This window comes from Notamacropus eugenii, chromosome 4 (assembly GCF_028372415.1).
Source record: "Notamacropus eugenii isolate mMacEug1 chromosome 4, mMacEug1.pri_v2, whole genome shotgun sequence".
NCBI classification, from domain to species: Eukaryota; Metazoa; Chordata; class Mammalia; order Diprotodontia; family Macropodidae; genus Notamacropus; species Notamacropus eugenii.
Genome location: NC_092875.1, coordinates 34,525,267 through 34,539,120, shown reverse-complemented (window position 1 = coordinate 34,539,120; position 13,854 = coordinate 34,525,267). Strand labels below are relative to the sequence as shown.

General features: G+C 46.6%; 1 protein-coding gene across 2 annotated transcripts in view; it reads left to right on the top strand.

Moving 5' to 3' along the window:
• Positions 1-62: 62 nt before the first annotated feature.
• The window catches only part of ACAD10 (acyl-CoA dehydrogenase family member 10), a 60,029-nt gene continuing 46,237 nt past the window's right edge, over positions 63-13,854 (top strand). Inside the window, exons 1-3 of one of the 2 annotated variants that reach the window (XM_072600436.1) lie at positions 63-114; positions 7,533-7,732; positions 10,358-10,506. In XM_072600436.1, the coding sequence (XP_072456537.1) occupies positions 7,546-7,732; positions 10,358-10,506 (336 nt within the window). In that variant the 5' untranslated portion in view covers positions 63-114; positions 7,533-7,545. Of the gene's footprint in view, positions 115-6,993; positions 7,083-7,532; positions 7,733-10,357; positions 10,507-13,854 lie in introns of those variants that run through there. The other variant, XM_072600437.1, reaches the window with a different exon arrangement.

The following is a 13,854-nucleotide window of genomic DNA, read 5'->3' as shown; positions in this document are numbered from 1 at the left end:
CGCCGTCCGCTTGTCACTGGCGTGAGGAGAGCCACGTGACGTGAGGGGGCGGGGCCTGGAGCGGAGGCGGGGCGGAGGGGAGGGGCGGTCACGTGAGCAGAACGCTCGGAGAAGGTGAGCACGCACTCACTCCCTGCTCTGTCCTCCACTCCCTCTCCCCTCCCCCAGCTCCTGAAAAGTCCCCCTCCTCTCCCCTCCCTCCCTCCCTCTCGAGGGCTTGGGGGTGGGGGGAAGCTCGTGGGGCGTGCGCCAACGGGCCGCCGTTAGAAGCGTTAGGGGACCCGACTGGCGAGGGCGGGGTTAGAACACGAGAGGGGCGGGGCCGGAGCTCTGGGGGCGGGGCTTATGCTGGGGGCTTTCCTCCTGTCCCTAAACTAGTCAGTTTCCAGGACTTCAGGTGGCCTGCCCAGTACAAAGAGCGTTGGTTTCTGAGTCTTAGGATCTGGGTTCAAATCCTACCTCGGCCCCTTCCTCCTCCTATGATCCTAAGCAACACTGGCTCCTTCCTGGGCCTCAGTTTCCTCACCTGCAAAATGGGGGAGTTGGACCAGATGGGCCTTAGAGCCCTGCCCCTGAGATTGTAGGGTGTCTGAGGGCCTCTGGCCTGGATTTGGATTCCAATCCTATCCCTCCAAGCCTCAGTATCCTCAAGTCTAGCAACCTTTGGACAACATTATTCTGCCTAGTTGCCTGGAGGGGGGGGCACCTGAATCAAGGCAGCAAGCACTTATTAAGTGCCTACTCTGTGCCCTGGCATGTACAAAGGACACAGAAACAGTCCCCAGCACATTGCACTGACTGAGGTGTTTGCAAAGTGCTTGACATCGTTTTCACCTCCTTTGATCTCCCAGTGATTCTAGAAGGAATCTACTACAGGTGTCGTTGTGCCTGTTTGACTGCTGAGAAAACTGAGGCCCTGGAGTTATAAAGTCAGTCAAAAAGTCAATGAGTTATTCAGTAGACATGAAGCACCACTGTGGGCCAGGCACTCTGCCATATCTTCTTGCTGTCTCTCTCCCTTGACAAGCCTAGGGTATAAACAAAGAATGTCTGAGCTGGAAGGGACTCGGGGGCCATTGAGTCACCATCTCATTTTGCAGCTGGTAAAACTGGCTCAGAGAGAAGGGACCTGCCCGAGGTCCCACAGTCAGTTGGTGCCAGAGCCAGGTTCAGGCTCTCCTGCCTTCCGGTCCTATCAAGCATCAGATGGCTGCAGCATGTTTTATGCAGGAAGAATTTTACCAGTGTCTTGTTGAAATGTCCCTCTAGTAGGAGAAGCCAGGATAGCAGAGGCTTCCTCTGTTGTCTCATCTGGCCACAGAGGTAATTCTCAGTTTTAGAAGGTTAGGTGGGTTCTTCTGACCTGGAAGGCTAGGTATGGGCCACCTGGGACTAGCCTAGCGCCATATAGAAAGGCTGATCAATCCTTGTGTGACACTAGGGGCATCACTTCTCTCCCAGCCTCAGTTTCCTTTTCTGTCAAACAGGGCTAATAAATGGGATTAATTTTTTCTTTACTCCCCCCACTAAAATGGGGAGGAATCATAGACTGGGCTAGGTGGAGAGAACACCCTTTGTGTATAAAAGTAAGTCAATCCAGTGCAGTCGACCCTTCATGAATCCAACCTTGACAGAATCAACAAACCTTTATTAATTGCTACCTTGTGAGTCAGATGTCTCATAGGCATCTCAAGCTCAATGTGCCCCAGATGGTTCTCTGTCTTTCCCCACCATCCCATTGTTCTTCCAGACTTTGCTCATACTACCAAGGCCACCATCTTCCTTTCAGTCCCCAGGCTCAGAGCCATCCTTGATTGCTCAGTCTCACCTCACGTATCCAGACACCTGCTATTGCTTGTCCTTTTCTCTTGTGTATGTCCTCTTCTCACCACTCACCCAGCCACCATATTGGATGCCAGAGTATACTGGGGTCACTAGGTGTAAGTAGACTGGAAGACAGGTTATGAAAAGCTTTGAAAACAAAACAGGATTTTCCTTCTTTTGATTTGGAGAAAATGGAAGCTGGGGGCCATCTCCAGTCATCCTGATTTATATCTGGCCATTGGACTTAGGTAGTGCTGGAGGAGAAAGTGAGGCTGGGTGCCTTTGCACAGCCCTTACTCGCTTAAATCCAATTCACTTGCAAGTCTTAGCATCACCTCCCTGATGTCATGGTTCTCTTCAAAAACGAAGGATAAAAAAATAACAATATGGAACCACCAGAAAAGGCTGATGTGATCAGCTCTTTACTTATAACAGATACACTTGATAGCAGAGTGGAAAATAGATAGTAGTGGGGAAAGACTTGAGGTAGGAAAATCACTCAATAGCCATTGCAATAGTCCATGTGGGAGGTGATGAGGGCATGTACCAGGGTAATGACAGTATCAGAGGGGAGACAGGAGTATGCCAGAGATGCTAAAAGAAAAAAAAGTCAGAATGAACAGAATTTGGCAACATGGGGGATATGGTGGGGTGAGGGAGAATGAGTTGTTGGGGGTGGCACCTAGGTTGCCAGTCTGGGTGACTGGGAGGAGGATGGTACCCTTGACAGTAACGGGGAAGTCAGGAAGAGGGGAAGATTTTGGAGAAAAGATAATGAGTTCAGTTTTGAATGAGTTTAAGGTGTCTATAGGACATTTGGTTCAAGATGTCTGATGGGCAGTTGGAGAATTGAATCTGGAGGTTAAGAGAGAAGCTAGGACTGAATAAACATGTGAAAGTAATTTGCATTAGACCTTATGAGTGAATCTATGGGTTGATGAGAGCACTGAGGGAGATAATCTAGAGGGAGAAAAGAAAAGGGTCTAGTTCAGACCCTCCTAGGACATCCATGGTCTAGGAGGGTACTTGGATGAAGAACCATTAAAGGAGAAGGGGGTGGTCAGATAGACAGGAGGGAAACCAGAAGAGAGTGATGTCCCAAAAACCTGGAGAAGGAGAAGGGAAGGAACAGTCATGTCAAAGACTGAAGAGAGGTCGAGAAGTATGACGATTGAGACAAAGCCAGTCTATTTGGTCAGTAAGACATTGGGCTGAATGATGAGATTGGAAGCCTCTGCAGAGATTTCAGAAGAGGAGAAGAGGAAGAAAGACTGAAGGAAGATGTCTGAGGGGCATGAGATGACTAGGGGTGTAGGGGAGAAGAGAGAGCTCTTTGCTAATGGTCTATTTTTTCAGTGAGAGGCAAGGTTCTGAATGGAGAGGGAGTAAGGAGGGGAAACCATGGGAAGTTGGAGAAGGGATGAAAAGCTGCCATTGTGAGTGGGATAATGAATTGGTTAGGGAAGTGTTTTGTTTTTTTTAATTAATTTATTTAACTTTTAACATTCATTTTCACAAAATTTTGGGTTCCAAATTTTCTCCCCATTTGTCCCCTCCCCCCATGCCAAAATGCTGAGCATTCTAATTGCCCCTATCACCAATCTGCCCTCTCTTCCATCATCCCTCCCTTCTCTTGTCCCCATCTTCTCTTTTGTCCTGTAGAGCCAGATAACTTTCTATACCCCTTTACCTGTATTTCTTATTTTCTAGTAGCAAGAATAGTACTCGACAGTTGTTCCTAAAACTTTGAGTTCCAACTTCTCCTCATCCCTCCCTCCCCACCCTTTCCCTTTGGAAGGCAAGCAATTCAATATAGGCCATATCTGTGTAGTTTTGCAAATGACTTCCATAATAGTCGTGTTGTGTAAGACTAACTATATTTCCCTCCATCCTATCCTGCCCCCCGTTGCTTCTATTCTCTCTTTTGATCCTGTCCCTCCCCAAAAGTGTTGACTTCAAATTGCTCCCTCCTCCCATTGCCCTCCCTTCCATCCTCCCCCCCCAGCCTGCTTATCCCCTTCTCCCCCACTTTCCTGTATTGTAAGATAGGTTTTCATACCAAAATGAGTGTGCATTTTATTCCTTCCTTTAGTGGAATGTGATGAGAGTAAACATGTTTTTCTCTTACCTCCCTTCTTTTTCCCTCCACTAAAAAGTCTTTTGCTTGCCTCTTTTATGAGAGTTACTTTGCCCCATTCCATTGCTCCCTTTCTCCTCCTGATGTATTTCTCTTTCACCCCTTAATTTCATTTTTTAAAGATATGATCCCATCCTATTCAATTCACTCTGTGCTCTCTGTCTGTGTGTGTGTGTGTGCGTGTGTGTGTAATCCCACCCACTACCCAGATACTGAAAAGTTTCAAGAGTTACAAATATTTTCTTTCCATGTAGGAATGTAAACAGTTCAACTTTAGTAAGTCCCTTAAGACTTCCCTTTGCTGTTTACCTTTTCATGCTTCTCTTCATTTTTGTGTTTGAAAGTCAAATTTTCTTTTCAGCTCTGGTCTTTTCATCAAGAATGTTTGAAAGTCCTCAATTTTATTGAAAGACCAATTTTCCCCCTGAAGTATTATACCCAGTTTTGCTGGGTAGGTGATTCTTGGTTTTAGTCCTAGTTCCTTTGACTTCTGGAATATCATATTCCACGCCCTTCAATCCCTTCATGTAGAAGCTGCTAGATCTTGTGTTATCCTGATTGTATTTCCACAGTACTTGAATTGTTTCTTTCTAGCTGCTTGCAATATTTTCTCCTTGACCTGGGAACTCTGGAATGTGGCCACAGTGTTCCTAGGAGTTTCTCTTTTTGGATCTCTTTCAGGCGGTGTTCTGTGGATTCCTTGAGTACTTATTTTGCCCTCTGGTTCTAGAATCTCAGGGTAGTTTTCCTTGATAATTTCATGAAAGATGATGTCTAGGCTCTTTTTTTGATCCTGGCTTTCAGGTAGTCCCATAATTTTTAAATTGTCTCTCCTGGATCTGTTTTCCAGGTCAGTTGTTTTTCCAATGAGATATTTCACATTATCTTCCATTTTTTCATTCTTTTGGTTTTGTTTTGTGATTTCTTGGTTTCTCATAAAGTCATTAACCTCCATCTGTTCCATGCTAATTTTGAAAGAACTATTTTCTTCAGTGATCTTTTGAACCTCCTTTTCCATTTGGTTAATTCTGCTTTTGAAAGCATTCTTCTCCTCATTGGCTTTTTGAACCTCTTTTGCCAATTGAGTTAGCCTATTTTTAAAGGTGTTATTTTCTTCAGCATTTTTTTGGGTCTCCTTTAGCAAGGTGTGGACCTGCTTTTCTTTCATCTCTCTCATTTCTCTTCCCAGTTTTTCCTCCACCTCTTTTACTTGATTTTCAAAATCCTTTTTGAGCTCTTCCATGGCCTGAGCCCATGGTATATTTATTTTGGATGTGTGGGATACAGAAGCCTTGACTTCTTTGTCTTTCCCTGATGGTAAGCATTGTTCTTCCTCATCAGAAAGGAAGGGAGGAATTATCTGTTCACCAAGAAAGTAACCTTCTATAGTCTTATTTTTTTTCCCTTTTCTGGGCATTTTCCCAGCCAGTGACTTGACTTCTGAATTTTCTTTCCACACCCACCAGGCCTCCAGATCCTCCCAGCCAGTGCTTGGGGTCTGAGATTCAAATGCTGCTTCCCAGCCTCAGGCCTTTTGGTGGGGGTGGGGCTGCTATTCAGTGTGAGATTAAGTTCAGGTGCTCAGGTGGGGGCAGGGCCACCACTTGGGGCTTAGTTCCCTCAGGGGGTTTATGCAGAGACATTCAACAATGGATCTGAGCTCCTGCCTGCTCTGGGAGCCCCTATCTGCTGTTGCCCCTGCTGCTGCCTCCCGAGGGGGCCCAAGTTATGGGGACACACCACTCCCCTCGACCAGCCAAAGAGACCCGCTCACCGACCCTTGTCACCTGTGGGTGGAGGAACCTGCATGGTCACTGGAGATTCTGTCCCTGAAGCCTGCTCGGATTGGCTCCTCTGGGTGCTGCACAGCCAAGGCAGGGTTGGCCTCTGCTCTGGGTCCAGTGAGTGACGGACCTTTCACGTCAGGTTTTCAGGTCTCTCTGGAACAGAAATCTCGTCCGCTCCGTTGTTCTGTGGCTTCTGCTGCTCCAGAATTTGTTGGGAGTTCTTCTTTACAGATATTTTATGGGCTGTGGGTTCGGAGCTAGCATATGTGTGTCTTTCTACTCTGCCATCTTGGCTCCTCCCACTCTGGTTAGGGAAGTGTTGCTGGAGTGAGGGATCAAGTGTGATTATGTTACATGCATTTGAAGTAGACCCCATCAGCATAGTGTTGGGATTTTGTCCAGCTTCCTTTGGCACACAAGAGTAGGAGTGAAGACATTGGCTAGTGGGAGTGCTAGATAGAGGAGGCTTGGCAGTACAAGATCGCCCATTCAGTGAGGGAATAAGGGACTCAAGAGAAGACGGTGGCCAGTTGGACTAGTTCATTGAAGGGGTCAAGATGAGGGAGGGAGAAAAACGTAGCCAGGGTAGGGATTTTTATTGTGTTTGTCCTTCATTCTCAAAGAGGACCATGCCATCAAGATGATGATATGACTTGATTTGAGTGAGGGAGGGCAGTGTAAGGTCACCAACCCCACTTTCTTCTCCTGAGCCATCTTGGTCCAGTGGCCTAATATTCATCAGGATGGCTAGAGATGGCCCAGGATGCAATGGGAGACCCTTGCCCTTTCAGGCTAAGGTCTTATTTCATTCTCACTTTGAGTGAGATACACTCATTCAATAAATAAGCTTCTTTAAGTAGTAGGGGTAAATGGCTTAGAAAGAACCAAGGGGTCTTTGGTGAGAATGAAGAACAAAGGGAGGGCATGCAAGGCACAGGAAGAGGTGAAATGTGTTTTGTACACACTTACATAGCTTTATTATCTTATTTGTTGTCACCTGTGATCGACTCTAAACTCCCTGAGGGCAGACACTTTCTATATCCGTAGCACTTAGCCCAGTGCCTGACACATAGTAGGTACTATATAAATGTTAGCTAGCCTATATTATATATAATAGAGATAATGTATATTAACTATTTTACATAGCTGTTATTAATTATTATTGATTGATCAATGTAGTTTTCTTGAATCAAATAATGCATTCCCTTTCATTTCTCTTTCCCTTTCTGCCTCCTCTGTATTTCAAGACAAAAATGAGACAGTCCCTGTCCTTACATTCTACTGAGAGAATATAGATGAGTCAATAGAAACTGTATACAAAGTAAACTGAAAAAGTAAGAATTAGATCTTGTTATCCCCATTTCACAAGAAGTAAATTGAGGCACAAAGAGTCAGTAAAGTCAGTCCACAAGCATTTATTAAGCCTGTGCCAGGTACTGTTAAGTCTAAGAAAGGCGAAAGCAGTCTCTCTCCTTAAAGGGCACTCAGGATATAGGCAAGGTGAATGGACCGAAGAGGGAGGCAGTGGCAGCTGGAAAGAGAAAGCTTCCTGCAGATGATGGAATTCAGGCTGAATCTGGAAGAAAGCCGGGAGAGTGGAGCCTGGGAGGAAGAGCTCTGTTAGCTCCAGAGGGATGATCCTCTGACCACTTGGAACTTGGGGGGAGGGTCTGAGTAACTGCTGGGAGAAGACCTTACATCTAGCCTGCATCTTCTCAGTAACATGGTAGCAGCCAAACCAAACCAGCTGAACTATGCTTCTCTCATTCTTCCCTCTTGAATAGCTCCAGTCTCCTCATGGGCTTCATAAGGCTTTTCCAATGCTCTCCCGTCCTGTGGGCCTGGAGATCTGCCCGACCCAAGCTGACCCAGATCCGGGCCCAGCCCCCACCTCGATGGAAACACTCCGGACGAGGCTCCTACAAAGCTGTGATATTTGACATGGGTGGGGTGCTTATTCCCTCTCCATCCTCAGTGGCTGCAGGTGAGCTCCATGAGGTTATATCTCTTGCCAGGACCCTGAGGATGAGGTTGAGTACCAGCCAATAGAAAGCCATTCTCTTGTGATAGAGGCGTCTGAGTCCACATTTGACTTCCAATCCTCTTGCCTTCAGGGCTGGTACTCTGTCCACTACAGTGGTGCAGAGGAAAGAGAGCAGGGTCTGGGGGTTGGGATCCATCCTCTGCCACTTGCCTGTGTGCAAACCTTCTGCAGGTCCACTCTCCTGGCTGGGCTCCTCTTTACTATCCAACAAATGAGGAGGTTGCAATAGATTCCCTCTAGTATGCACCTAGCTGTGAGAGCTAGGATCCTAGAGGGACATGTTTTAGCTTTATGTGATTGACTCCAAAGTCCTGAGGGCCTGCTTCAAAATGATAATAATAGTAGTAGTAGTGGTAGTAGTGGTAGTAGTAGTAGTAGTAGTAGTAGTAGTAGCTAACATTTATATAGCTCCTACCATATGCCAGACACTGTGCTAAGTGCTTTACAATTATTATCTCAGAGCATTGTCATCCCCATTTCACAGATGAGGAAACTGAGACAGACAGAGATTAAGAGACTTGCCCAGGGTCACAAACTTAGTAAATGTCTGAAACTGGATTTGAACTCAGGTCTTCCTGACCTCAGGCCCAGTGCTCTATGTCACTAGCTGACTGCATTGGAGCACTACTTAACGGAGTATTTGCTGTAAGAAAACTGCCTTTAAGGACTGTTTTTCCTTGGTTTTTTTTTTTAAGTCTAAACCAGTGATATCATTGGTATGGGGAGCTTGTGAGGCAGAAACTCTCTCCTCCTGTACAGACAGATAACTTTTCTGTAGCTTAAAGCCCCAAGGGGTGTCTGGTGCACTGAGAAGTAAGTCCGTGTGCATTTACGAAGCACCTGCCATGTGCCTGGCATTGGGCTCGGTGACTTGGGGGGTACAGCCTGAGCCATTCTTTGTCAGAGGGGTACTTGAACTGTGGCCTTCCTCACCCAGTGCCCGTCACATGTACTAAGCACTTAACCAACACTCATTGATAAACAGATGGATTCCTGCATCCACTGCTGCAGAGCGCCTCTCTCAATGCGATCATAACAGCTTTGAAACAAAGATAGAGGTGCCATCAGTCCCTGTGTGAAGAGGCTTCCAAGGGATTTCTGCCCTAGTGGCTGACTGGCAGAAGAGAACAGTAAAAGACCTGGTGCCTTTGAGGAAAGTGGTGCCAGGATGAGCACGGCAGTGTGTGCCGCTGTTCAGAGGGTGCCCAGCACAGGCTCCTGCTATCCAGCCCCAGTGATCCCCCTCTAACACACACACATGCATACACACACACACACATGCACACACATGCACAATGCACATTCACATACATATACACATACACTCACGTGCACATATACACTTATGCACATGCACACATCTGCATGCACAATACACTTACACACATATACACCCTCACACATACTCCCACACACACTCATACACACTCCTGGAGAAGGAGACCCCTTCAGGAGCAGTCTTCTCTGGGGAAGCTCAGGGTAGGCACTTCGTTCTTTAATGGGCGGGTAGCCTCAGTGCTTCTGAAGGGAGCATCTGACTTTTAGGGGGTGAGGGCATCTGGTCTGCTTTATTCTCCATCTCCCCTCATAAAGGCAGTAGGGGGTGTTAGTACTCATGGGACCATTGAGTAAGAATAGATCCCAGCGACCCTCCAGTGCAACCTCCTCATTTTGGAAACTGAGACCCGAGAGGTCACAGAACCTTCCCACAGTCACCCAGGCTGAGTCTGGATTCAAACCCAGGTCCTCTGATGCCAAGCTTGGTGTTCTTTCCACAGCTCCACATGGCCTCCTGTTTGGGGGTGAAGGAAACTAAAGAATGACAAACCAACAGACATAAAGACAGACAGAGAGGTAGAGAAGAAGCTTGAGATTTGGAGTCAGAGGGTCTGGGTTTGCTCATGCAACCCTAGCCAAATTACTTCCCCTCCAGCCACCTCCAGGGGTGGGACAAGATGGTCCCTAAGATCCCTTCTAGCTAGAAATCCTATAACTGCTACAGAAAATAATATAACTAGAAACAAGTAGACTGAGGAGGCATGAGCAGAATGTCCCCACAACCATCAGGTTTGCAGAGGTCCTGGACTTAGTTACCATCTGCCAGAGAAGTTTATTGTCAAGTTGATTAAGTGAAGAGGTTCTTCACCCCTGTTTTAGACAGGCGTATTCCTGGAGGCTCCTAGGATCTGAGGCTGACAGGCATGCATCAGGGAGTCCAGTGGGATGCTCAGGGCCGTTCTTAGGGCTCGCCTAATGACTCACTCGAAGAGAGTCCTCTGGGCCTATCACTGTCCCTGTCTGCAGTTTCCTCACTTGGTGTCCCAGGTGTCTATGAACTTAGCAGTCTTATCCCTGACCATATCTGGGAGGATCCTATATGATCTCCTTCCACATTCAAGGGAAGCAGGCACTAGGCAGGGATGGGACCAAATGACTTTGTTTGACCCCAGCTTCCCTGGGATTCCTGGCCCCAGTTGCTCTGCCGCTGTTTCAGATAGAACCATGGAACTAGACATCCTCATTTTGGGCTGTGGTTGCCCCATGGGGCTTTTCTGCTTTCTCTAGCTTGGGAGGTGCAGAATTGTATCCCTTCTGGAACAATCCTCAAGGCCCTCATCACTGGTGGAGAGAAGGGGCCCTGGATGAGATTCATGAGAGGAGAGATGATGGTGGAGGAATTTTTACAAGAGTTTGGGACACAGTGCTCCAAGATGGTGAGTGAAGGGAGCAGATTTTCCCCTGGTGCTTGTTTTCATGGGGGTCTGGTATGCTCACTCATTAAGCTGCCTTTGATCCAACTTTGCAAACAGCATAGCATGGTAGAGGGTTGGATTGGAATTAGGGGACCTGGGTTCAAATTCTGTTGCTTTTTACTCCCAGTGTGACAACTTAACCTTTTTGGGTCCTGTTTCCTCGTCTTTAATATGAGGATGTCAGAAGATATCAGTGATACTCAGACTTTTTGGTTTTAGGATCCCTTCATGTTCTTAAAAATGATTGAAGACACCCCCACACCCTCCACCAAAAGAGGGAGTTTATGCAGGTTACATCTATCAATATTTGCTGATTTGAAATAAAAATATAGTCTTAGTATTATTATTATATTTTTAGTATTATTATGAAAGCAGTTTTGACTCCATGGACCTCCTGAAATACCTCTAGCAGTCCATGGGCCACATTTTGTAAAAGAAGGGGGAATACACATTTATATGGTGTCTATTATGTGTCAGGCACTGTTACAAATATTACTTCATTGACCCTCACAACAACCCTGGGAAGCAGGGGCTATTATTATCCCTATTTTTCAGTTGAGAAAACAGAATTAAAGTGACTTGACCAAGGTCACAGGTCTGAAAAACTTTGGAGCCTGGATTTGAACTCAGGTCTCTCTGTCTCCAGACCCAGCGCTCTAATCCCCTGCACCTCCCACTGCATCATCCACTGGACTAGGTGGTCTCTAACATTCCTTCGAAAACCTAGTTTTGGTGTGTTTCCTATTTTGTATGGTGCCGTGGAATGGCTGCTGGACCTGGAGTCAGAGGAATTGAGTTCAAATCCTAGTTCTGCCTTTTACTACTTGTGTGACCATGAGCAAGTCACTCCCTCTCTGGATTTCACTAACCTGGAAAATGAAAGATTTGAGTAGGGTACATCTTTAGACATGAAAAGCAAATGAAAATAAATATTCTTTACTGACGACCTACTAGCAATTGTTGGCCTTAGGCCCAAGGCCTATCTGCATGGCTAGTTGAACCAAAATGTGTTCAAATCAACTCATCTATCAACATGGAGTGGCTAAGGCAGCAGGATACAGGTTCAAAAAACAGAATACTCCCTTCTCACAATGAGCTGACAGTCTAATGGGATCAAGCCCGTATAAATACGTGCAGCATAAAGGTAAAGTGAAGCCCTACAGATCTCTCCTCTCTCCTTCCTCCCTCTGTCTCTCTCCCTCCCTCCTTCCTTCCTTCTCTCTTTTCTCCTCTCCCTCCTTTATCTCTCTTTTTTTCCCTCTCTCTCCTTCCCTATCCTCTTCTCTCTCTGTCTCTCTCTCCACACACATACACACACACACACATACATTTGGGCCCTAACAGTTGGGGGATATGGAAAGGCTTTTTGCAGAAGACAGTGCTTAGGCTCTGAGGCAGGGGTAAGGAGGGAAGGCCCTCCAGGTGTGAGGGATGGGGAAACAAGAGAGTGACTGTTGTGGGCGACCTATTTGACTGGATCAAAGATGGCGGGAAGGGGAGTAACTGCCCAACGAGGCTGCAAAGATCAGTTGGAGTGAGGTGACAAAGGATTTTTAAAGCTAAACAGAGGAATTTACATTTGATCCTGGATTAGATTGAGGAGGGCAGCCCCATGGTCAGACCAGCCTGGCTGCACCACATAGGTTGAACTGGAGGCAGGGAGTCTGAGTTGGAGGCTGTTTCAGGAATCTCAACAAGAGGTGAAGAGATCCTGAATTAGGGGAGAGAAAGGGTCAGATGTGAGAGACAGATTGTGGAGATAATGGCAGCAGACTGGAGGACTGGACAATGCTGGAAATGAGCCTGGGAGGCTGGATGTTGCTGCTGCCTTGGACACAGGAAGTAGTGAGCCTAGGGGCCAAGATGATGAGTTCAGCTTTGGCTACAGTTTGAATGCAGGGACATCCAGTTTGAATGTGCTGTAGGGAACTGGTGATATGGGACAGAAGCTTAGGACAGCAAGCTCAGGGCCCAGATGTAGATGTCTGGGAGTCATCTGCACAGAGATGATCATCAAACCTGTAGGAGCTGATGAGGTTACTGAGAGAGGGGGAGGGTAGAAAGGGAGGAGAGAAGGCCTGAGATGTGGGGACCGCTCAGAGCTGCAGGGTGTGGCAGGGATAGGAAGGGCTGTTTCTTTGACGGGAACCAACAGTGCTGCAGGTAGAGACATCCAAGCCTTTACCTGCATAGGACTTTGATGAAAATGGCTCCATTTTGGGACTCCTTTTGTCCCATCTCCTGTTCCCTTCTAGCCTCAGTTGTTCCATTGGTCTGGTAAGGGAATGTGTCAGTGCAGAGGGGACCAATCATACTCTGTACTTCAGCTCCTGAGAGCTGACCTGCCCATAGTCTATGCAAAGGTTTGCCAAGTACTAGACTGTATAGTGTCAGCATTAGATAGATTTAGATATAATAGATATAATTACATACATATATACATTACATACATATAATTACGTGCATATATACGTATAGTATCAGTATTATGTAGATATAGAAATATAATCACATCTGTCATCTATCCATCCATCCATCCATCTGTCCATTCATTTGTCTGTCTATCTGTCCATCCATCCATCCATCCATCTCTTTATATCTCTATCTCTTTATCTGTCTGCTCATCTTTCTATCTGTCTCCATCACAAGAACATTATGAGGTAGCTTTTTTTATCCCCATTTTACAGATGAAGAAACTTCAGCTCAGGGAGAGTACTTGACTTGCCCCAGGTCACCTAGGTAGTATGGGTCAGAGATAGGATTCATACTTGGGTCTCATCAGGCTCCCACAGCCACACTCTGTCCACCCTTCCCCATTGCCTCCTGACATCAGAACCTCCATGGGATGGTCCTTTTGGCACAGACACCGTAAATTCCCATCCCCAGAATTCAAACAAAAGAACTCGAGCAAGCTGATCCTTCTTCTCTATAATCCTTACACAATTTTTATGGAAAGGAGAGACCTGCGCAGGAAAGCAGCTGACAGCAGGGATTTTAAAAATAAAGCTCCTTCCAGATTGCGGCAGCCCAGACTTAGCCCCGGCTCCAGCCTTCCTCCGTCTGCATCTGGGCTGTGATGATAATCACGAACAGCAGAAAAATTACACTGTAGCTGTTTATTAGCCCTGCATTTTCTGAGTTGAATGTATTTTTTTGGATAAGACCTGTGAATGTATTAGTGTAGGAAGCCCTCAGTGGGGCAACCCCCTGCTTAAGGCAGAATTTTGCCTTCTCTGTGACTTAGGGTCTCAAAGAGTCCCCCAGGGCACTGAGTGGTGCTGTGACTGGCCCAGGGTCAGCAGAAGGGAA